This window comes from Rhipicephalus microplus, chromosome 9 (assembly GCF_043290135.1).
Source record: "Rhipicephalus microplus isolate Deutch F79 chromosome 9, USDA_Rmic, whole genome shotgun sequence".
Taxonomy (NCBI): domain Eukaryota; kingdom Metazoa; phylum Arthropoda; class Arachnida; order Ixodida; family Ixodidae; genus Rhipicephalus; species Rhipicephalus microplus.
This window is the reverse complement of record NC_134708.1, coordinates 49,332,401-49,356,544: the sequence shown is the minus strand read 5'-3', so window position 1 is coordinate 49,356,544 and position 24,144 is coordinate 49,332,401. Positions and strand designations below refer to the sequence as shown.

General features: G+C 47.5%; 1 protein-coding gene across 1 annotated transcript in view; it reads left to right on the top strand.

Annotated features, from left to right (window-relative positions):
- LOC142771747 (ATP-binding cassette sub-family A member 2-like) overlaps nt 1-22,130 on the top strand; it is a 46,979-nt gene extending 24,849 nt beyond the window's left edge. The window contains exons 8-10 of the mRNA XM_075873610.1: nt 17,506-17,679; nt 20,361-20,583; nt 21,749-22,130. Of these exons, the coding sequence (XP_075729725.1) occupies nt 17,506-17,679; nt 20,361-20,583; nt 21,749-21,997 (646 nt within the window). The 3' untranslated portion in view covers nt 21,998-22,130. The remainder of the gene's footprint in view (nt 1-17,505; nt 17,680-20,360; nt 20,584-21,748) is intronic.
- The last annotated feature ends 2,014 nt before the right edge of the window (nt 22,131-24,144 follow it).

Here is a 24,144-nt window from a genome sequence, read left to right as displayed (position 1 = left end):
ACTGATGTATAGACGGACGCACGGATGGCTACACGAACGGATGGACGCACTGAAAGGCGCAGGGGCGGATGCATGGACGAACGCAGGGACGGACGCATGGATGGACGTGCGGACGCATGAACAGACGCACGCACGGACGGTCACACAGATGGACGCATGGACGGACGGAAGCAAGAACGAATGGATGGACGGATGCTTCGTCCCACTCTCCATGATTCACCCCGTGGATATGCTGCCATTTTTTAAGTGCGAATGTACTTTATAAGCCACCTGAATCCGCCGTCCGCAGTGCGCCTCCTCCTCTCCCCTAATAACGGCGCGAGGAGCGGAGAGGAGCGTCTGTAGCAACGGCGCAGTGACGTCACACACCACGTGATTGCGCGCGCTCCGCCCTCCGCTCCGTGGCTGCGCGCGCAGCCACGACTTGCTCGAGATTGGCAAGTCGCCATAGGTATGGATTCATCGCAGGCATCAACCTCGACTGCGATACGTCCAACAATGAGTACAACGCAATCGAATGCGAGCATTGCATGCGTCCTTGAACATGTCGCGTCGGTTGAAGACAAGGCAGTGCGGCGAAGGGCCCGTGATGCCGAGCGCAAGCGGGCGAAGCGGGCCGCGGACATAAACATCATTATAGTGCGAATTTACTCTTACATATACTCGTAAATTCACCAAGGTTTCCCGAGAGGGTCTAATGGTTCCTGGGAATCGCAATGTGATCACACGGGGGAGTTTGCGTTTACGCACTGGCGAATGCCGACGGATTTTAACTTAACCCCCCCCCTCATAGAATCACCCCGTGCATTCGCACTTAACCATGTTCACCCTCGGGGAAATGCTTGGGATATAAAGGAGATTTATTAAGCAGAAAGGTTGATGCTTGGAAGGCTTGGAAGGCGATGCACCAGCCGCAATTCCCTAGCTCGAGGCGCTGCTGCACACTCGATGCTGCTGCCTCTGCGCCGGAGTACTTCCTTTTCTTTACAATGGCCCCACGGAGAAAAAAAAAGCCATCCTGGCGACTTAGTCCTGGGCAGGCAGCGTTGAACCGTGGTATTGCTTGAGCCTCTGGACGTGTACAACCTCGCGGTTGCGACGTCGCAAGTCTGATGGTGGCGTAAGAGGCTCAATGAGGTAGTTTACTGGCGAAGTTTGTTTGAAAATACGATATGGCCCATCGTACTTTGGCAGAAGTTTGGAAGAGAGCCCAGGTGTGCGATGCGGCACTGACAGCCATACAAGAGAACCCGGAAGAAAAACGGGAGTTGAGGTCTGGGCATCATGAATTGCTTTTTGCCTGTTTTGGTCACCGCAGGTAAAGCGACGAGCTAACTGGCGGCATTCCTCTGCGTGTCTGGCGGCGTCCAAGATCGGTAGGCACTCGGATGCGTCCGTTCGATAGGGCAAACTAGTGTCAATGGTGTGGGAGGGGTGACGGCCGTAGAGGAGGAAAAAAGGGGAGAAGCCTGTTGTCGCTTGCGTTGCCGTATTATAGGCGTATGTAATGAATGGGAGAACTAAGTCCCAGTTAGAGTGGTCAGACGTCACATACATAGATAGCATGTCACCGAGAGTACGATTAAAGCGCTCGGTAGCCCCATTGGTTTGTGGGTGGTAAGCGGTACATGTGCGATGTACAATAGCACACTCAGCGAGCAATTTTTCAATGACCTCGGACAAGAAGGCGCGGCCGCGGTCACTGAGGGGTTCTTTAGGGCCTCCATGACGCAACACAAAATGACGCAGTAGGAAAGTGGCAACCTCCTTTGCTGTAGCCGTTTTAAGAGCAGCGGTCTCAGCATAGAGCGTTAGGTGGTCGATAGCAACTATTATCTACCTGTTGCCAGTCGGAGTCAATAGAAGTGGCCCATAAATATCTATTCCAACCCGTTCGAAGGGTCGGGAAGGGCATGGTAAAGGCTGCAGTTCACCGGCGGAGGCGTGTGGTGGAGATTTTCGGCGCTGACATTCGGCACAAGAGCGGACGAAGTTGCGGACGAAGGTATACATGCGACGCCAGTAGTAGCGATGTCGAAGCCTTTCGTAGGTCTTGAAGACTCCTGCGTGGCCACATTGTGGGTCAGCGTGAAAAGAGGAACAAATTTGTGACCTCAGGGTTCGTGGAACGACGAGCAGCCACTTGCGTCCCTCTGGTGCGTAGTTACGTCAATAGAGAAGCGTGTCACGTATCGAGAAGTGTGGAACTTGGCGCCGAAGCGTTCGCGTTTTTGGGAGTTCAGAAGTGTCGGAGAGATGATTGAGGAGAGACGCAGTCCACGGGTCATTGCGTTGTTCAATAGCAATGGTGTCAAAGTCAAGCGATGAGAATGTGGAATTGCAAGCGGAGTCAGCTTTGGCATTCTGGGACAGAGGGGAACGGGAAAGGGCGTTGGCGTCAGCATGCTTCCGTCCTGACCGGTAAACCACGCGTATGTGGTAATCTTGAATTTTGAACGCCCAGCGAGCGAGGCGGCCAGATGGGTCTTTTAACGTCGAAAGCCAGCACAGCGCGTGGTGGTCGGTCACGACGTCAAAAGAACGACCATATAGATATGGGCGAAACTTTCCAAGGGCCCACACAATGGCCAAGCACTTTTTTTCTGTGACGCTGTAGTTGCTCCCAGCCTTGGTAAGTGTGCGACTAGCGTATGCCACGACGTATTCCTGATGTTCCGGTTTACGCTGTGCGAGCACAGCACCCAGGCCTACACCACTGGCGTCGGTGTGGATTTCAGTTGGAGCTTCAGGATCGAAATGGCGTAGAATGGGTGGCGTCGTAAGAAGCCGTTGCAGGGTGGTGAAAGCCTCGTCGCAGGCAGGGGACTACGGTAAGAGGTCTTTACAGCTGCTGAAAAGTTGCGTGAGAGGTGATATAATAGACGCGAAGTTTCGGATGAATCGCCGGAAATACGAACACAAGTCGATGAAACTTCGAAGTTCTTTGATGGTGGCAGGTTTAGGAAACGCCGTAACAGCTCGCAATTTCTCAGGATCCGGGAGGATGCCTTCCTTGGAAACAACGTGGCCCGAAATGTTCAGTTGACGCAAGGCAAATCGACAATTTTTGAGGTTTAATTGCAAACCGGCGTTAGTTAAGCAAGTAAGGACGTGCTGAAGGCGACGTAAGTGTGTGTCAAAGTTAGGGGCGAAGACCACGATATCATCGACGTAACACAAGCATATCTTCCATTTTAGTCCACGCAGGATGTTGTCCATCATTCGTTCAAACGTTCAGCCTCCGCCATAGCTGATCGCTGATCGGCGATCAGCCTCCGCCATAGGCACCTGGCAGTAGCCTGACCGCAAGTCTAACGAGGAAAAGAAATCGGCACCCTGCAAACTGTCCAAAGCATCGTCATTGCGCGGTAGTGGATAGACATCCTTCAGCGTGATCTTGTTCAATCACCGGAAATCGACACAGAAACGAATAGAACCGTCTTTCTTTTTGACGAGAACCACCGGAGACGCCCATGAGCTCTGTGAAGGTCGAATGACGCCTCTGCGAAGCACGTCGTCTACTTGGTCAGCAATGACGCGGCGTTCTGTAGCGGACACGCGATATGGTCGTTGTCGCAGCGGTGAGTGGGACCCAGTGTCGATGTGGTGTTCTACTGCTAAGGCACGGCCGAAAGATGTTTGTTCAACGTCGAAAGAGTGGCGGTAGCTCTCAAGAATGGTGAGGAGTTGTGAACGCTGCGAAGATGTCAAATCTGCAGCGATGAATGGTTGAAATATGTTTGCCGACGTTGAGTCAGGCGCTGAGACGACAGCCAGTTCACAGACGGAGGTAGAAGGCACCTCATCGGGGACGGATATAATTCTGGAAGAACTGATTGTCTCGACGTGGCCAAGGCACTCGTGACAAAGTAGGGATAAAGACGACGACTCATGTTTATAAATTGGCATTGTGGTTGACCCTTCTACAAAACCGAGAGCAGCAAAAGGCAGGGGGAGGGCTCTTCGGGCGACGAATATTGGAGATGGTGTGAAGAAGACCGTGCCGTCGGATATGGCGCTGCATGAAACTGGCACGAACACAAAAGAGCATGGAGGGATGTAGGTGTCATCGCTAACGACAAGTTTAGCGGCAAACTGGGTGTCGACGGACGCTTGGTCATTCAGTGAGCAAAATTCGACCTCAGCCCTAGCACAGTCGATTACGGCGTTATGACGTGACAAGAAGTCCCATCCCAAAATAATATTATGGGAGCATGATGAAAGAACCACGAACTCTATCGTATACAGAACGTCCTGAATTGTCACGCGGGCTGTACATAGTGCGGTCGGTTGAACAGATTGAGCACTGGCTGTGCGAAGCGATAATCCGGAGAAAGGCGTCGTAACCTTACGAATTGAGCGACAAAATCCAGCATCTATAACCGAAACAGCTGCACCGGTATCTACAAGAGCGACAGTAGGGATATTTTCGACAAACACATCAATAACATTGGTAGGTGACAAATGAGGACTTGGGCTAACCGAAACTTGCGCAGTTCTTGCCTCAGGAACTGCGTCGTCTAGTTTTCCTCCTCGTTAGGTGCGGGCCGTCGACGCATAGGAGAAGGCGAGCGGCGGCGTGGAGAGGGCGAGCGAAGACGTCCCGGCCGAGGGTGGTGGTCGTCCTGGTAGCGGGCTGGCATTGGAGTGGAGGAACCGTATCGTGCGTTGGAGTCAAGCGGGAAGAAAAGCTCACGGCAGTTTTCATTGGTGATATGCGTCCGGCGGCGGCAATACCTTGCGACGTGTCCGGGGTATCGACAAGCGTAACATATCGGGCGATTATCGAGGGTGCGCCACGGGTTGGCGGTGTTAGTGCTGGTCCAGTGAACTGGAGCTGGGGGATAGCTCGCGCGTGGCTGGAACGGAGGCGCAGGCGCCTTGCGTGTTGGCATGGCTGTAGCCGCGGCGTAGGTCAGAGAAGCAGCCACAAGATTAGGCTCGCGAGCAGCTGGTAAGGCCTCGGTGACCTCTCCTTGAATGACGTCACGTAGAGACGATGGTAAAGTTGTGGTAGCTTCTGGTGTGAAAGGCACCAAAGAAAGCTGTCGTGCAACTTCTTCGCGGACAAATGCTTTTATTTCGGCTATTAGTGACGCGTGGTCATGACCACTGATCACACTAGACAGCGATGCCAAATCGTGCGCTGGAGGACGTCTTGTCAGAGCTCGCTGCTTCCGCAATTCATCGTAGCTTTGGAAGAGGCTAATTACGTCGTTAACAGTGGTCGGGCTTTTCGCCAAGAGCATTTGAAAAGCGTCGTCGTCAATCCCTTTGAGGATGTGCTTACATTTTTCAGCTTCCGTCATTTCGGCGTTCACGCGTCTGCACAAATCGACGACGTCCTCTATGTAACTTGTGAAGGTTTCACCCGTTTCTTGTGCGCGTGTGCGTAAACGTTGCTCGGCACGAAGTTTTCGGACGGCAGGTCGATCGAAGACTGCTACAATCGACGTTTTAAATTGCGGCCACGTTCGGACGTCTGCCTGGTGGTTTCTAAGCCAAAGGCTGGCTACACCCGCGAGATAGAACGAAACGCGTGTCAACTTGTCCGCGTCCGTCCATCTGTTTAAAGCGCTCACCCGTTCGAAAGTCGAGAGCCACTCTTCAACGTTGTTGTCACCTGTTCCACTGAAGATTGGAGGCTCCCGCTGAGGAACACTGCCTGGACAGGTGGCCGGAAGAGATGGAAGCGTCTGCTGATCGGCTTCCGGCATAGCAGAAGGTAGCCGTCGAGAACGGAGTTCCAGGATGGTAGCGGGAAGGTGTAAGGGACGGTACCCGGCACGGCTCCACCAATTATAAAGGAGATTTATTAAGCAGAAAGGTTGATGCTTGGAAGGCTTGGAAGGCGATGCACCAGCCGCAATTTCCGAGCTCGAGCCGCTGCTGCACACTCGATGCTGCTGCCTCTGCGCCGGAGTACTTCCTCTTCTTTACAGGGAGTTTTTTTTTAGGGGTGAAGCTTCTTGAGCCGTGGGTCGTGCATCCCCGATGTATGAGTAGTAGTAGTAGTAGGTAGCCACCTCTATTCACTCCGTGGAATGTTTGCTGGATTTGTGGTACTTGTATACAATGATTATATGATAAAGAGTTGTGAGATGGTGGTAGTTGGAGCGTTCACTAGATGAATGGATGGACAGACGCATGGAGGGACAGACAGACAGGCAGACGGACGGATGCACGAACGAATGCATGGACGGACGCACGGAAGCATGAATGGACTGATGGACGCTTCGCCCCACTCATTATTATTCACTTTGTGGATATGCCCTGAGTTTTTCCACATCATGAGCGTTCCTTCAGGTGCTTTTAAAGAGCAGTGGTCTCGCCTCTTTATAAGTGACTATAATCCGCACAAGCAATACTGTACACGCCACAGGGGAGCACTTGTCCTGAGCAAGCCTGTTCTTCGCGTTTGTGAGTACGTTTGAAATGCGAATGCATTCGTTAGTCGGTCTATGTCAGGCGTCCGTAAGAATCCGTCCACCACCCTCTCCCATAGCAACAGCTGTGGTGCACGCGCATCCCTAGCAAACGGAGCCCCCCATCATGTCACGCTTTGTTGTCGGCAGCTGTCATCTACAGCCGCGGGCGCGCGCGCTTATCCTCTCCCTATCAAGCGGAGAGGATAAGCGGAGAGGAGAGGACCTCCTTGACGTGAACGTAACCTTCCACCGCCTCAATGCTGTGCGTTTGAAACGCGCTTGTAGCGTTTGTGCTGCCAGCGTTTGTATAGCGTTTGTGTTGATAAGACGCTGACAGTATGGCCGTCCGGTACAATGGTGGTGGTGGTAGTGGTTAGAAGATGAGAAAAGGCGCCTAATCTCTGCGACCCAGTCGGGAGCACGGCGCAGTGCCTAGTACAATGACAGGTGGTGGTGGTAGTGGTTAGAAGGTTAGAAAAGGCACCTAAATTCTGCAACCCAGTCGGGAGCACGGCGCAGTGCCTTAGTACAATGACAGAAGCAGTGCTTCGACGTGCTTCTCCCACCGTTCGCGCTCCCTCCTCCCTGCGCCCCACTTTCTCGTCCGCTCGCGCCTTTCTCTAAGCCGTTCGCTGGCTGGGCGCCTGTCAAGAACATCTGGATATGTGTGCTCGAGACGCCGCTGTGAACGCCAATGCCGAGCCGAAAACTCTGTTGTGTTCACTTCATGATATTTTTTTAGACGTGCACGCGAGCTACCAGAGCTGGAAAGGCATACCGCGTTTCTGGCGACAGAAAAATGCCGCGTGCTGTGAACGGCGCTATTTATTGGCTGCACAGTGTAAAAAAAATGCTTGTATATATTCTTCTAGTGCTGGGTTCTTACCTGAGTGAGTGATTTTTATATGAAAAGAAGAGAAAAGTGAGCCCCGTAACTGCCTCTCAGGGGGAGTACACCTCAACAGTAGCTCACGAGGGGTGGGGGTAAAGGAGGGATTAAAAGGATAGGATTATAAGGTAAAGAGATAGAGAGGAAGAGGAAGGAGAGAGTGAGGCGCAGGGACAGCTAACGACAGAAAACGACGGAAGTATGGAGGAGATAGGAAAGATGGACACGGTCACAGGAGTCCGAGGACGGGGCACCACTCGGCAAGAGCTCTTGTCAGCGTCAGCAGATGGCGTAGGGCGAGCCCTGTCAGCCAGAGCTGCACTGTCGTCAGAGATCGCGGGGGCAGAACCAGTCGGAACGAAATCCAGCGAGCGAGTCGAACTTACGTGCGAATGCATCGCTACGTGATGCATTAGCTTTTCCTACCGATCCCCTTCAGGTAGGTGGGAGCATTTTTTTTCATCCACTAAGATATGCCTTCAGGCGCTGGAGTCAGATCTTAAAACTTGATGGCATGTTGGGCTTCACACTTGATGATGTTGTGTTAACAAAAATTATGCCGTGAAAAAGTTCCCGATTAAGGTTGAGCACGACAGCAGCCAGTGCTGTGAACTTCTTGAGCCACTCCCCCCCCCCCCCCCCACCCTCTGGAGTGAAAAAACAAGTTCCCTTAATTTCTATAGATCTTCATTGAGAGTGCATTTTTTGAAGACTAATTTGTTTGTGCTGTGGAAAATGATTTCCAAGTTTCCTTTTATGATATAGTGGTGCATTCGTTTGAAAATATTCACTAAAATCACTGTGATGAAGGTGAATAAAAAATGTTGCAGTACGAATGGAAAAGCTTTAAACAACATTTTATTTTAAGCAATCACAAAGCTAAGCGGTGATCACATCAGGGGGGAAGGGGAGGACACGTATTGCAGTATTTTATACAAATAACCAAAAAAGAAGCATTGCATATAGGCAGAAGAAGAGATAAATAATAATAATAATAATAATAATAGACCATATAGGGAGCAGTATGTAGGATATTCAGGTGAGCATTCTTAATTACTGAATTCTGTTATTATTTTGCAACTCTCCTGCAGAATATGTTTAGCGGTGTTAATATAAAACATGAAGTTATGCACGCTTACGTAACTTATAAACAATGTCTTGAAAAGCATACTCTGAAGCTTTCTCATGATATCTGATACAGGATATTGTGACGAAAAATAGTTTAGCCATGAAAGTGTGTTACGCCGTGTGGCAGCTCATCTGTTGCGAAGTGCTGACTGGTTACGAAAAGATATGTTTTATTTATTTATTTATTATACCTAAAAAACCCCAGGGGGAGGGGTGTTACGTGAGGGGTGGGCAATACAGGGTTTCTTCCATGTGCGCTTTGAAAAGAATGGGGCTGGAGTGGCGCACGACGTGGGACGGAAGGTCATTCCAATCCTTCGCTGTCTGAACGAAGAATGACCGAAGGTGAGCAGTTGTACGGGCATGCGCAGGGTAAACTGGGTTGTTGTGGTTAGTGCGGGAAGATATGCGATGCGCGGGCATGATAACAGATGCGTCGGACAGTGAGTGAAAAAATTTATGAAAAAGAGCTAATCTAGCGACTTTGCGTCGTAGTTCAAGGTTGGGAAGATGGGCTTTAATCTTTAAGTTAGTAACGCTTGTGTGGCGCGAGTAATCGGAATATATAAACCTAGATGCTCTATTTTGGACAGATTCTAATGTTTTGGATAGATTGGGTTTGTGGGGATCCCAGACGGCGCAAGCGTATTCAAGCTTCGGACGGACTAGTGTTTGATATGCTAAAAGTTTAACAGAAGGGGGAGCAAGTCGTAAATTTCTTCTTAGGTAACCAAGGACTTTGTTTGCTTCGTTAGAAATGTTTGTTATGTGGGAGGACCAAGTAAGATCTGGTGTAATGTTTATACCTAAATATTTGTAGGAATCAACCAGGGATATTTCGCAACCAGAAAAAAAGTATGAAGTAGCCGGGTGAGATTTCCTGCGATGAAAAGAGATGACGGAGGTTTTCCTAATGTTCAAAGTCATGAGCCATTTTTTGCACCAGGTTTCTATAGTTATTAGATCATTTTGAAGGATGTGGGAGTCATTAGGGCAGTTAATAGGACGATAAATCACGCAATCGTCAGCGAATAGACGGGTTTGGGACGATATATTGCTAGGTAGGTCGTTAACATAAATTAAAAATAGAAGGGGACCGAGCACCGTACCCTGAGGTACACCTGAAAGGACAGGACGCATGGTAGATGATGTCTGGTTGGAGTAAACGAACTGTTCCCGGTTTGACAAAAAATTTCGTATCCATTCTAGAACTGCTGGGTCAATGTTTAAGCGGGAAAGTTTTAAAAAAAGGCGTTTATGGGGTACTTTATCGAAAGCTTTTTCAAAATCTAGGAAAAGGGCATCTACAGGAACATTCTGATCTATACTTGAGCTGATGTCGTTAATAAAGAGCGCTTGTTGTGTGTAACAGGAGAGGCCTTTCTGAAATCCGTGCTGACTGGGATGGAAAAAGTTTACAGAGATCAGGAATTTGACTGTTTGAGAATAAATTATATGTTCCATTATTTTACAGCACACGCATGTTAGTGATATGGGCCGGTAGTTTGAAGGTGAAGATGACGGACCTTTTTTGGGTATCGGAATGACCTTGCCAACCTTCCAGTCCCGTGGCACCACTCCAGATGACAGTGATTGCTGGAAGATGTGCGACAATATGACAGCACAGAAATGTTTGGTATTTTTTAGAACTTTAGAATTTATACAATCAATACCAGCTGATGACGTCACTTTTAAAGAATCAATGACTTGTATGATGCCATTTGGTTCGAAAATGACACTAGGCATAGCAGGGCAATCATGGGACGGCACACATGGAGATGCATCGGGAACACATAAAAATGCATCGTCAGGTTCATCAGTAAACACTGAGCAAAACGTGGAGTTTAGTGTTTCGGCGACCTTGAACTCCGGGATGGGAATATTATCTTCATCTAGTAAAGAAATGGGTTTAGCATGAGTTGGGTTGATAGTGTTCCAGAACTTTTTGGGGTTTGTGCGTAGCATGTCTGGTAGGGTTGACGAGAAGAACGTCCGCTTAGCGTCCGAGATCATGGATGCGTAAAGTTTTTCAGTCTCACGATATTTTTCCCAAGCGTTACTGGATTTTGATTTTTTGGCTGACCGAAATTGTCTTTTCTTTTTGTTGCTAAGTCGTTTCAAAGTATTATTGTACCATGGCGAAGTAGGCCGTTCTGTGATGGTAACTGTGGGAATGTACATGTTTATTAATTGCTGCATTTTGTTTTTGAAGAGCTCCCAGTTCTCGTCAACAGAACGTTTGGAAAAATCCACGAGGAACCAATCGGAAAAGGAAGCTAGTTCATCATTCATTCCTTGATAATCTGCTTTGGTGTATAGGGTTATCGTCTTTTTTACTTTTTTTGGATTGGGCAAGTTGCATTGAAAAGTTGCATGAATGACGGCATGATCACTGAAGCTGCTCGGACTAGAAACGGACGAAACTTTATCTGGTTGAGTCGTGAGAAATAAATCCAGTAAGCTTGATGAATTAAAAGTCGTTCGCGTAGGAAAGGTAATCATTTGAGATAAGTTGAAAGTAAGGCAAGTATCTATGAAGTCACTGTCAGTGTTGGGTTTCGACATTGCTAATGCTAGGTCAGACCAAGTTATCACCGGGAAGTTAAAATCACCAAGGAGGAGAATAGGGGCGTTATCCGACGCTGACGTTAATAGTTGTAGAGCATCATGAAGCTCACCAACGAAAGAAGGATCGGAATCAGGGGGGCGATAGCAGATGCCAATGACAACGGGTGGAACGGCAGCTTTGCAGTGAATAAAGACTACTTCAAGACTCGAAGGAATGTCGACAGCGCAGCATTGTAAACTGTGGTGAGCGGTGATTAACACTCCACCACCCCGCTTGTTTTTGCGATCGCAACGGAAAATATCGAAGTTGTTGAACAGAGAAAGCAATTCAGAGTCCAAGATAGATGCATTAAGCCATGTTTCGGTTAGTAGAACTAAGCTACAGTCACTTGCTTGAATTAGGCTGTGCAAGGCATCGCGTTTGGGCAGTAGACTCCTAATATTAGTATAGATGAGCGAAATAAGGTTTACATTAGACTCGGTACGGACTTTAGCAGATAGCTACGGGGCACGTGGGACTACCGTTTGCGTAGTCGGATCAAGAATGTAGGTGACCTTATCGATGGTTAATTTTCGGTATGCAAGTTTATAGGGTCGGGACTGGGCTTTGCCAAATGCAATCAGCTGCTTGTGTATCAAGCGGGTGTTAGGCGAGTAATCTTGCGAAATGCTATACGTGGTATTTTTCAGCTTATTTGCGTTAGAAAGAATACGGTCTTTATCTTTGAAATGCGTGAACTTCACAATGATCGGTCTATTTTTGTTAGAATGTAAAGATCCCAGTCAATGTGCGCGGTCAATATCACGTGGGTTGAGCGTTACATTGAGCGTATTTTTGCAGAGATTTATGATTAGTTCCTCGGACTGGGCCCAGGTTTCGCGATCCGAATAAGTGTGTCCATAAAATATGAGATTGTTTCGCCGGGCGTGATCGTTTGAATCATCAAGACTGCAGGTTAGTTGCGATATTTGTTCGGAATTTTTGACAGTAACTGAGCGAATGACCTCAAAGTCTGCCTGAAGTGTGCCTATGGCGGTACATTCTTTTTCTATTTTAGCAAGCCGTTGTTTAATATCGTCAAACGTTTTAACATTCTGGGACAGTGTAGTTTGCATGGCTTTCATTTCTTTCATAAGGTTGTCTTGGTTTAATCTAATTTCATCGAGTGCTGCCAAGATATCACCAGGAATTTCGCCAGGAAACATATCGAAAAGATATGTTTATTCGAAAGTTGACTGCCATATATTAGTTTCAAATATAACCTTGCAGTCTTCCACTGGGCACTTTTTTTCATCTTTTTTTTTCAGTTGTGCAAATAACCGCATACATGCCTGCAGGCTACTGCCCTGGCTGCGCTTTTCAGAAAAACCTTGGTGACCTTGGCAAAGCCACATGGCTCCACGGGGCAGCTCACTAGCAACGTGACAGCATTTTCGAAGAAGGGAAACCGATTAAAATAACAACAAACTAAACAAGTAACGCCGCGGGTGAAAGGCGAGAAAAAGAGAAATACTTGGCGGGCTCGAAAGAGAGCACTTTTTGTTTGGTTCGAACCGGAATCCGGGCAATAAAAGTCGAACACGGATGGCACAGAATGAACCGCAATGAAGTGGGGGAGAAAGTGCTGAAAAAGCGTTGGGGGCGCAGACCGGCTCTGTCGCCTCCTTGCACCCCTCGGAACCGCTACTGTGCATTGCACAGCGCTTTTGGGTCGGTGTAGAGGTGTACTAGAGAAAAGGTAGAAGGAACGAAAAATTGGCAGATCCCACGTACAGTAAAAATCGATGATATGTGAATCACGAATGAGGAAGGGTGATATGTCACTTTAAAATCAGCGCAACCTTACGAGGTGGAGGTAAATGACTTCCGTGTCATGATTATCATGTTTGTAGTTTACCTTCGTCATTTATTCATGTCACGTGATGTCAAACTTAGTATTAGTGGAGCTAGCGAAACGGACGTGAGCACGCTATGAGCATGGTATGTTGTCATGTTCTTACATGACACGCGTGTAAGGATTATAATGTTTGCACCAGTCATATATTTCGTCATCCATTGACGTCACGTTACACCAAATTTGGTATATGTGGAGCTAGCAAAACGGCCGCGAGTGCATCATGAAGGGCCCAGTATACTCCAATGTAGCGCTGATGCGCGCGCACGCTCGCCTCAGCGACGCTGCGTTAGCAAAGCGCAAGCACGCTATAGCTTGACGCCAGGCGCGACCAGCGTCTGTCGGGGCGGCTTGACGGCAACCGGGGCGAAGTGCGACATGCTGCGTTTCGCACCGATGCGTTACCCAGACAACACTGCGTCTGCCTTTTTTCGTGCTGGAGGGACGCCGGACGCGCTGAAACGCGCATGCGTCAAAGCAACGCAGCGCGGCGCGCGCCTTGGAGTATATGGCAAGAATCGCACCTGGCATGGCAACACCGGCGTGATGCGACGAAATGAACACCGGCGAACACGCACACCGCGTCACGTCGAAATGTATTGGCGTCTTGAGTGTGACATGTAGTCACGTTCTCACATGACACGCATCTCATGATCATCAAGTTTGCACCAGTCACATACCTTTGTCATCCATCGGCGTCGCATGATACCTAGTTTGGTACATGTGAAGAATGAGCGTAGCGTGTAGTCATGTTGTTACATGACACTAATATTTATCGTGTTTGCACCAGTATCATACCTTCTTCATCCAATCACGTACCATAATACCAAATTTGGTGTATGCGATGCTAGCGAAACGACCGCGAGCGCATCATGAGCGTGGAACGTAGTCATGTTGTTACATGACACGCATGTCATGATTTTCATGTAAGGCTCTGTCGCTTCTGTTCGCCATGCAATCTTGTTATACCATACCAGTTTTGACACATGCCATGCGAACGAAACCACCGGAAGAGCTGCAGGACCATGAAATGTAAATCATGACATTAATGCCATACGTATGATTTTCATGTTATGACTAGTCAAATATGTTCTCCATACAGTCATGTTATGTCATACCAAGTTTGGTATCGATACCATTATCGAAACAGCTGAAACTCGTAGGCGGCTAGATAGATAGATAGATAGATAGATAGATAGATAGATAGATAGATAGATAGATAGATAGATAGATAGATAGATAGATAGATAGATAGATAGATAGATAGATAGATAGATAGATAGATAGATAGATAGGCTCAATGTCGCCGAAGTTTGCTAAGAGATGCTTCGCATTTAAAAAGAGGATGTGGTCGGGAGGCCCCTCCGTCAATCTGCTAGCTTCACGTGGAAGCGATAAATGTCCTTAGATGTTAACAAATACACCTTTTGCCCTAAGTACAACTAAAATCGTCTAGATCTAGGGAATTCACGAAAAGTTGGCAGCTCTGACTGCAACTGTGTTCGGAAAACGTGGTTAACAATTTTGAGTACTTGATACTCTACTATGGGAGAGCTTAAAGCCGTCCCATTTCAGCGTTATGTGGGTTTAAAAAAAGTGGTTAACGATTTAGAGTACTCGGTACTCTACTATGGAAGAGCATAAAGCCGTCCCATAGACTGGTTGTACCCAGCTAAAACAAGTTCACTATTTTCTAAGCCTACATGGATTGAAAACAAAGTGATGAACACTTGTGTTTAGAAAAAAATGTTTCACGATTTCGAGTAAGTTCGTACTCAACTTCGGGAGAGCATTGAGTCGTCCCGCTGTCCGTACATTGGTTGCCAGTTATACACTTATACAACACTACACTCATACACTTATACAAGAAGCAGAGTACTGGTGAGGTACGCGTATGATCAATCAAAGCCGCAAAAACTGCTCTGTGAAACAGTGGAAACCACTTCAAAATTATTCAAAGAAAGATCAGCACTAAATATTGAAGTATACATTTGTTAATTTTTTTGGCTAGAAACAGCTGTCTTTTAGTTCAATGTAATATTATTTGGAATTTACCGTCCCAACACCACCATATTATTATAAGAGACGCCGTACAGGAGGGCTGCGGTAATTTCGGCCACCTGGGGTTTCTAAACGTGCGCCCAAATTTGAGCACACGGGCCTACCTAAAGTTTCCCTCCATCCAAAATGCAGCCGCCAGAGCCGGGATTCTATCCCGCATTTACTTCATTATGCCTTCATTCACATAATTTCACATAAAGTAAATTCAAAATCACGCGTTTAGTGTTACTAAAGCCAGGTTTGTATTAAGAGTTTCCTCCTTTATTTCTTTCTTTCTTTCATTCATTCTTTTTCTTTCTTCCTTCCTTTCTTTTTTTTCTTTCTTTCTTTCTTTCTCTCTCTTTCCGGTGAAAGCGAAATGGCTTTGATTGGTTGCATGAATAAACAAGACTCTGCTTCTCCTTTTCTTCTTCTATACAATTTTTTATTGGTGCCAGTATGCTATCCCCTTTCTTTCCCATTCTGCAGAAGTAAGCTTCATTCCCGCAACCAAACCACAGCTACTACTCACGTTCCGGCGTCGGAAAGGAATTTCATGCGTTCATGTTCAGGCGAGAATGAAATGTGGCAATATAAAACGATTGATAGTCGACTAGCCCAAAATACAGAGATCGTCAGTCATTGGAAAACGGCGTATTCATGAAGCGTATCCAGCTTATCTACAAGGGCTGCATTCATGAAGCCGGCCGGCGCAGGGTGTTTCGTGCATGAGAGTGCCCCCTCAGAAATCAGTTATCCATAATGCCGTTTTCTCGAGGAACTGTAAACGTAAATACAAAAACAATAAAAAACGTGGCTGATCCCCCCATAATGGAATCGGTATAAAATGAATGTGAAACGTGTCTTAGGTTAGGTTAGGTTAGGTTAGCCTTGCTTAGGTCAGGTTAGGTTAGGTTTAGATGTAGTTGAGCGTTTATTCATTGTTCCAGCAACAGGAGTGAATTGCATGCAAAATCACGTTTAGAACGGCAAGCAGCTGGAAACATTCAGCGCACACTTCAAGCAAAAGCAAGCACGAAATTCAAATACACAGGGCGAGCGCGCACTAACAGCAGTCACAGCTCAAAACTTAATGAGCGCTCTTCAAACAGAATGAAAGACACGCGAAACGAGTGCAGAAGTATTCACAGGACAAGCGCCAAGTCACAATTCTTTCATCGTCGTGTGTCAGCAGCGAGCTCTTTTCGTAAACGCAGCCGCGGCATCGAGCGAAGTGAACTTCGTCCTCTCCCGAATCGCACAAGTCTTACATGCGCGCACGCGAAGGAAGGACCACGATTCGTTGAGGCGGTGCTTCGTGGAGGCTATGGTATTTAGTTCGCGCCCAACGCGATCCCGTCGCACCAGCTCGCCACTGCTTGATTTTCGAAGCTCCGAGGACCGCCGCACGGTGTAAGGTGTGCATAAATTGGTTCCAAGCATATCCAACAAGTTACGCTTTGTCGTGGAGTGGTTAGCGCCATGGCCTGCGAATCAAGAGGTTCCTCGTTCGGGTCCGTGCGACAGTCTCTCGCCTTCTCGTTTTTTTTCCCTTTGGAATCTGTTAGTATATAATTTCAATGCCATATCCATGACAAATATACGTCAGCAGAGCCGTGGTGGACTTCGGCATAAGGCACTTTCGTGTTCACAAAAAAAAAACAAGAAAGAGAATCACGAAAAAAAAAACGCCCATGGTATCTGACCGTACGAAAGCTCGAAACTCAGTTTCGTGGACTAGCAAAGCGAAGTCTTGCCACATAACATTTGCAATTTAAAGAGACATTAATGATAAAAAATGACTTTGTTCAGATTGATAAACAGCACTCTCAGATCTAATGCCATGTGTTACGATTTCGAGTTAATTATTAGCGGAGAAAAACAAGGCTTAAACTTACTTTTTGAAATTGCACTTTTTGAAATTGAAACCTCCACGCGTGACGTCAGAAGTTTCAAAATGTAACTTTGGTACTTTTTGTGGCATTCGCTGGATGAAAAGTTATGAAACTTCGTACGCTAGGTTTATGGCACCCACAGGTGACAATGTATTTCAATTTTATCAATTAGAAGCTACGTAAGGCTAGTAGACGCCATCAATATGTTGCCCCGCTGCGGTGTTCTAGTGGCTAAGATACTCGGCTGCTTACACGCAGATCGCTGGATCGAATCTCGGCTGCGTCGGCTGCATTTTCGCGCGTGTGCTCAAACTTGGGTGCACGTAAGAGAACCACTGGTGGTCGAAATTTCAAGAGTCTTCCACTACGTCAAACCCCGTGTATCAATAAATCCGCCATCTTTTCTTTCGTTGTCACAGTGTTTGGTGCAGAAATCTCAAGGTGGCGTCTTTTACCCGCACGTTCTTTTCGCGCGTTTTCTCGCTTGCGGAGCGTCATACTGTGGTGTTTTCGGGATTGTGAAATCGTAGTTCATTTTTACGCGAGCAATAGTTTCGTTTTTTGGTGTACCTTGGTAATTATTATGTTCATTTATTTACAAATCAATCAATCAAACAATCAATCAATCGCTTATGATTTCTTAACCCTCTCCAATTTCGCAGTGCTGGCAATCGTCGAAAGCTCTCTATGTGTATCTCGATGATCGGCTTGCCCCGCATTGTGCTGCTGGACGAGCCGTACGCCGCAATCTCGACGACAGCGCGCAGGCAAATTGTGAACTACGTCAGCGCCCTCCAGAAAGTCAGCAAGATGTCCATACTCCTCAGTTCTCACAGGTTGGTGCCATCATGTACCATTTTAACAGCGCAGCGGCTCTAGTGCTGGGCCCGACGACAGATGAGTGTCCGCGTCGCATGTCTCGCTTTGGTTTTCAGATATGCCAACAGATGGCGTAGCTGCTTCGGTGGCCGACAAAGTGGTAGCCGCACTGCGAAACGAAAAGGCTGGCTTTAGCATGAATAGAGGTGGAAAGTCACTAGCAGCTGCGGATGTGGTATGTGCTGCCATGCGTCCTTTCCATTGCATCTCTGCTCTGTAATTTATGTAACCGCCCACACTCACCGGAAATAGCGAAAACAAAAGAAAACAACAAACAATCAGAATGGAAGCACAGGAGAGTCATTCCCAGAACTCGGAAACATATGTAAGCGGTGTCATCACTTGGTGCCTTGCAATGGCGTCTTGCCGTAACTGAGTCGAAAGTAGAAGGATAGATGAAAAACTGTTATTGGGGTCCCGAAGGATTCCACCCCCGTTTTATAGAGGTAGAATTGCGGGCCGCTCCCACGTAGGGATGGGGAGGCCAAGCCTCACCGCCGCATCGTGAGCCATCTGCACAGCCTTGAGTTGTAGTCGAAAGTAGAGAAATAAAAAAAAAGAATCATATCAGACGAGATATACTTGTTATCAAAAACGCCTCCCCGTTTTGTGCAGCAGAGACCCACTACAGCATTCTGGTGAAATAGCAATATCGACTACACAAAGCGTGAGGCCTCCCAGGAGAATTGAAAACGCTCATTGGAAAAATCATCCGGACCCATTGTTAGATTATGAAAGCTCTGGAAACTACAGCCGTTTGTGGTGAGTCACTGTAGTTTCAACAGTGTTCCAGTGGATTACTGCTGCCGTAACCGTGAGTCGTTTTTAGTAACTGGCTCTTTTTATTTCACTTATAGTTTTTCCCGCTTATTTCTCCCTCTGTTTAAGGAGGCCACTGCTGTCGCCGACGACAGGTGGCGCTAAGAGCACGTGTCCTGAAGTCTTGGTCATGCGCAGCTTAGCTGCTGCTTTTTATTTCACACTACAATAAAGTTGTGTTCTCTCTTATTTCACACTGGGTTAAACTTACACAATTTTTTTTTCACACGCACACGCATACGCACGCACACAAAAGAAATGAATGCGAAGCAGGAAGTTAGCGTGGTCTTAGTATGCATGTTCGAACACTCGGATATCGTCAGTGTTGGTGCTGATTTGAGCAGTGCACCTCTCTTGACACGTGGAACTGGGTTCTGTTTTTCTAAAAAAACAGAAAGAGGTTTGACTGTGTATTATTTCGAAAGGGCCTAACGCTGCTACACTGTGAAGAGGGATGGCGGCACTCTGAGGTGTTAACCAACCGTGTGATAACAACTTGAAACAACAGCCTTTCATTGCTAGTCTAAAGCCAGTGCCTAAGGAACCTCTGCACACTCGTTATTCTGACCTCTCTTTTGTTACTTTTTTTCGACTCAATTCGTGATGTCAGTCAGCTGCTCACTTGACGTCATAAGGAAATTATGACCGTGGGAGTCGCATTTTGGTGGAGGTGAAATGGTTGAAGCCCGTGTGCTGTGCATATCAGCGCACTTCAAAGAACACGAGATGGTCATAAATTTCCGGAGCCCTTCACTATGGCGTCTCTCATTATTACATTGTGGTTTTGGAATATAAAGCCCCACATATCACTATCTATGGAAAACTCCATCGATTTGTCCATATACGAAAGCTATCAGCTGGGAATTGCCTCCTACCCTGCTGTGTCATGTAATCGCACGCCTGTTATGCATTGTCTCACTTTGGTGACGTGTGCGATCAACTGATTCCTTTGGTTTGTAAGCTTATGACTGTGCTGGTGGAGGTAATAGTGTGCAGCCAAAAAGCGCGTAAACTTGATAGGCTCAAACCTCAGCACTGACGCTGTTCACATGTTTTATAAAAATAAGGAAGAGGTGAGGAGAAGAGCAAGCCTTCAACATTTTTGACACAGCGCAACGATGACGCGGACGAAAATAAAATAACTAATCGTGGCTGTCATGGTCATGATGCATTACTTCACCATGAGCAATGTGAAAGGACAGTGTTCGATATAAAACGCGCGTTTGTAGAGCTTCCAGTAAAGCTTTAGGAATATGTGGCCTTGGCGCAGTGGTAGCGGGCCTGGTCTCCGTTATCGCGGACCGAAAGGTTGTGGCTTCGACTCTTGTGGTCGGAACGGTTCCTTGTTTTCTGATCATTTTAATTTTTAATGTCGTTTCCACGACGATGATGCTTCATTGAAATTTGATGGACCCCGGCATAAAACACTTTCGTGTACAAATACGGGCACCAACTAGCCCAGCTTTCAATCCTTCTACAAAGATAGCGCTGTTAGGAACGGAAGCTAAGGCGATATAGAAGCCGCTTTCTATTCTATGAACTCGTAGTCGTTTATGGACCCTTCAGTTTGACCGGAGTATGGATGGCTTAACGGCGGCTGCTGCCATTGACAGTATTGCTGTCGTCGTCGTTGCAGAGGTGATTGTGAGCGTCTTGACTAATAGATCGGGAACAGGAGGGAACTTCGATAACTTGGTTGCTTATTTCCTTCGGACATAACGTTTTCGCTTTCTTCGAAAATGTTCAAGATTCATGTTGACCGCGTTCACGTGCCTTCTGCTTTCGTTTCCGCGCATACCGCGGCTTTGTCGCCGTGCAGCCTGTCGGACATCGAGTTCCTCTGCAACCGGATCGCCATCATGGACGCCGGCAAACTGCAGTGCCTCGGCAGCCTGGGTAAGCTGAAGGAGAAGTTCGGCAAAGGGTACACCCTCACCATCAAGACGTACCCCGACAAGAGGCTGGACTACGCCTACCAGCAGGACGTCACCCACGACGTCTGCAAGGCTTTTCAGGAAGCCGAGGTGGTGTACTGTTACGAGGTACGGCAAAGGCAATTTGTGGTCACTTCCCGCTGGTAGTGACGTCTGTATTGACTGCGCCGAAACGGGCCGAAAATTGGTACCAGAATTGAATTGAAGCCCAGAGCACAGCACACCATCGCGGCGTAGGCACAATGAGTTTCCACACACATGCATTTATAGTTTGGTCTAGCTTCAGTCGCGGAGCCAGGAGGTAAAACGCTATAGGCTTGTGCCCCCTCCCTTCCGCCCCCCAAAAATTTTTGGCCATGGCATCAATGAGGTGCCAACCATCCCGGAAAGAAATTTCGCATATACGCTCCTACCTAGTTTCAGCGCTTCAATAAAGCTCATCGATTTTACCTAAATAACCTAAATTGCCATTCCTATACCCCCGTTGAAGCTCCCAGGTTGCTCCTATATTCAGAACTTATTGTTAATGGTGGAACGAAAATTAGGAGAAAAGAATGTTATTAAAGCATTCAGCACTTTTCTAGTAGGAGGATCTTATAATGCTTTTTTATTGTGCGTTTACATGCTTACTGTAAACGCACGCAGCAAAACACTAGCCAGGCTATAATTTTGAAATGTGTGGCATTGGTCTAACGTCACCTCACCATTCCTCCTACATAAAACAAGAACATACCCAGGAAACGGTTATATTTCTTCATCGTCAACTGGTATGGCCCTTTCGTACCATCACCATGCTGAAGCAGTATCTTTTTACCAAGCCTTTGGCCCTGCGGCGCTTGGAATGTTGGTCAAAACCTTTACTATATTTTCTTTCTAGATAGTAATGTAAATATTGAATGAATACAAACATCTACGAAAAATTTACACGTTTGACATACAAAACCCAATCCTAAGCTTCAGCAAGTTCGCCTATCCCAGTATGCGCACCTTTCAAGATACCTTAGCCGAACCTTCACCTGGCCCGCAAGCTGTAACAATTCTTGGCATTATACAACAGCAGACAATACAAGCTGGCAGTATGTTTGGTGCGGGAGTCTCAAGATGGTGTCTTCACGCACATTCACCTCGTTTAAGCCTAACCAGACACAAATTTCAGACATAACCTTGTTTGGAATTTACGCAAGTTCTACAATGCTAACGTGCCCAACGATCCTCGAAAGTATGCCCACTCAAGTATAGGCATGATAAGGCTGCATTGAGACGCGCAACGCAGGGCGTGCTGGAGTTCCGGATGCTGCGGGTCCACATGTTGCTGAGCGACATGTTCCTGCGCATGGCGCGCATTAAGCACCGCCACAAGCTGCAGGACTTCTACATTTCGGACACGTCGCTCGAGCAGATCTTCAAGAGCGTCACGCGCAAGGAGTACGTCGAGGCTGCGGCCGCCGCCGCGGCGGTCGCGGTAGACTACCAGCCGCCTGGCACAGCTCCGCAGGTCCTGGCGTCCGCAATGGGACTGTGACGGCCCGGGGTCCGACACTTCTGCGGGGTTGACCAAGCGGCCGTGATGCAATGGCGGTTACGCCCAGGCCCCCATCTCTCCACTCTTATAAAGTGGGCATGATGCAAGGCCACCTCTCGGGCGTAACTTACGTCAAGAGTAATTCGTCCAATAAAGAAATAATACGAAAGTTGTCTGCGCGTTGCACGTCCCAAAAACACGATGTGGTTATGATCGCCGTTGTGAAGGCCTCTGGGAATACCACCGGAGGTTTTTTAAGGTGTACTTATATTTGATTGTACGAGCATCTAACAATTTGCCTCTATCGAAAAGATACGGCCGGTATTCGACCCCGCGACCTATTGGCGAGCAGTCGAGTGTCATAAGGAGCAGACCAGATCAGCGTGTGACTAAACAAGCGACGTTCCTGGAAGTGTTTCACAGTTATCAACAAGTGGCAAAACTCTCGACCATGGTCATTAAGCAAAAAGTCCGCGCATTATTAGAGCTGGTCATTTATATAAATTGCTGGTGAAGGCAGTATTGGTAAAGGCGTGATTCAACAGCGATAGCCGTGAATGTGCGAGCACCGTGGCGCCCAATGCATCCGCCATAGCTTATGTAACAAAGTGCGACAAGTTCTGCGACGACAGGTCCAAGTGTTGTACGGTTTTTGAAGAGGTTTATATGCAACTACAGTGCTATGTAGCTGGTTTTTGGGTGTGTTTTGAAAGTAGACACTCAGAAGGCCAACTGTTGTCCAGGAGTGCTTGACATGTCGCACGATAAGCGTGTTACTGTGTGGCGCTCTTTCTGGATCACTTGGCTCGAACTTGGGCTATAGGGCGCCCTTTCTTGACTAATTGGCCCGAGCTTGGGCTATAGGCAGCAGCATCATCGCAGCTGTAGTGTGGATATGTGGCAGGTGGCGCGTATACAAATGTACACAGCTAGGCTTTGTTGCCAGAGGCTTGAGCTGACTGATTGATTTGCTGCAGTGTCCTGGTAACACGTCTTGCAAAGCTGAATCGGTGCATGAAGGCCACATAATTTTACTAATTACGCGATAGCGTGAAAGAGCCCGCTTTGCACACGTTAAGGACAAAAATTAGGCATGTGCGTCGTTAGTCGCGAGCGAAAAATCTCTTTCGTGGACGAGAAAGATGAAATTACCATATACTTCTTTTTGGCTTCCGAGTGAGCCCAAACGCGGGCTGGGCCGCCTTTGAGGCAAGCAGGCTCCGCTCCAGAGCTGCGCTATTTGTTGAAGCTGTATTTAATGCCATGTAGTAGATTGAGTCTTCTTGAGCTGCACTATTCGTTGAAGCTGTATAAATGCCATGTAGTAGATTGAGTCTTCTTGACGCATGCAAAATTTTGTGGCAGAAGCGTATAATCATGCCAGGCGTCAAAAGATGCGAATCGAGCAGCGAGTGGGTTTTAATGGCCACCAATTAAAAAGCACCGAGACATATTTAATCATCACCAGCAGAAGCATTAGAAAACTGTACAGCAGCGTTCGATGCGCACAGAGAGTTAGCATTGCACAAGCACAACGTTACAAATCTTCCTTCGAGGAGAGGCATGACGTGCGCACACATGCAAATGCAACGAGATCAGTAGAGGACGCAGGGAGCCATCCGCACCGGGCGGGGTTCTGTCGTTAGTTATTTGCCAGGTGGCCACTCCGCTATAGAGTACTCTAGTACCCACGATCTTTGCGAAGCTAGGGCGGTATACGCCGAGTTTTCCGTTCTACTAAACGTTAACAAACTTGTTTAGGCGTGCGAAGGATGGCGACCTACACAAACTGGCTGGCATGTGTGTTCTGAGGTGTAATAACTTAAAGCTGAAGCTTTCATTGATGGCTCAAATGCTGAAAGAGTGACAAAGAAACACAGTGGACGGACAAACGCGCCATCCGAGTTTTTATGAACATGCCTTGGCCTCAACCAAATACGACGGCGCTATTTGAAAACAATGGACTTTCATCCATCAAGAGAACCAGATTCGTGGCTGTATTCCTTGTCCCTGTACCGCGTTTTTCGTCCGATCCGAGCCTTTTGCGCGTATGTTCAACTTGAGCCTTGTACCAACTAGCCCGAGAGCAAACGCAACCAGTGACTTCATAAATGTGCTGAGCCCTTTCATGGAAGGCTTTTTCGGTT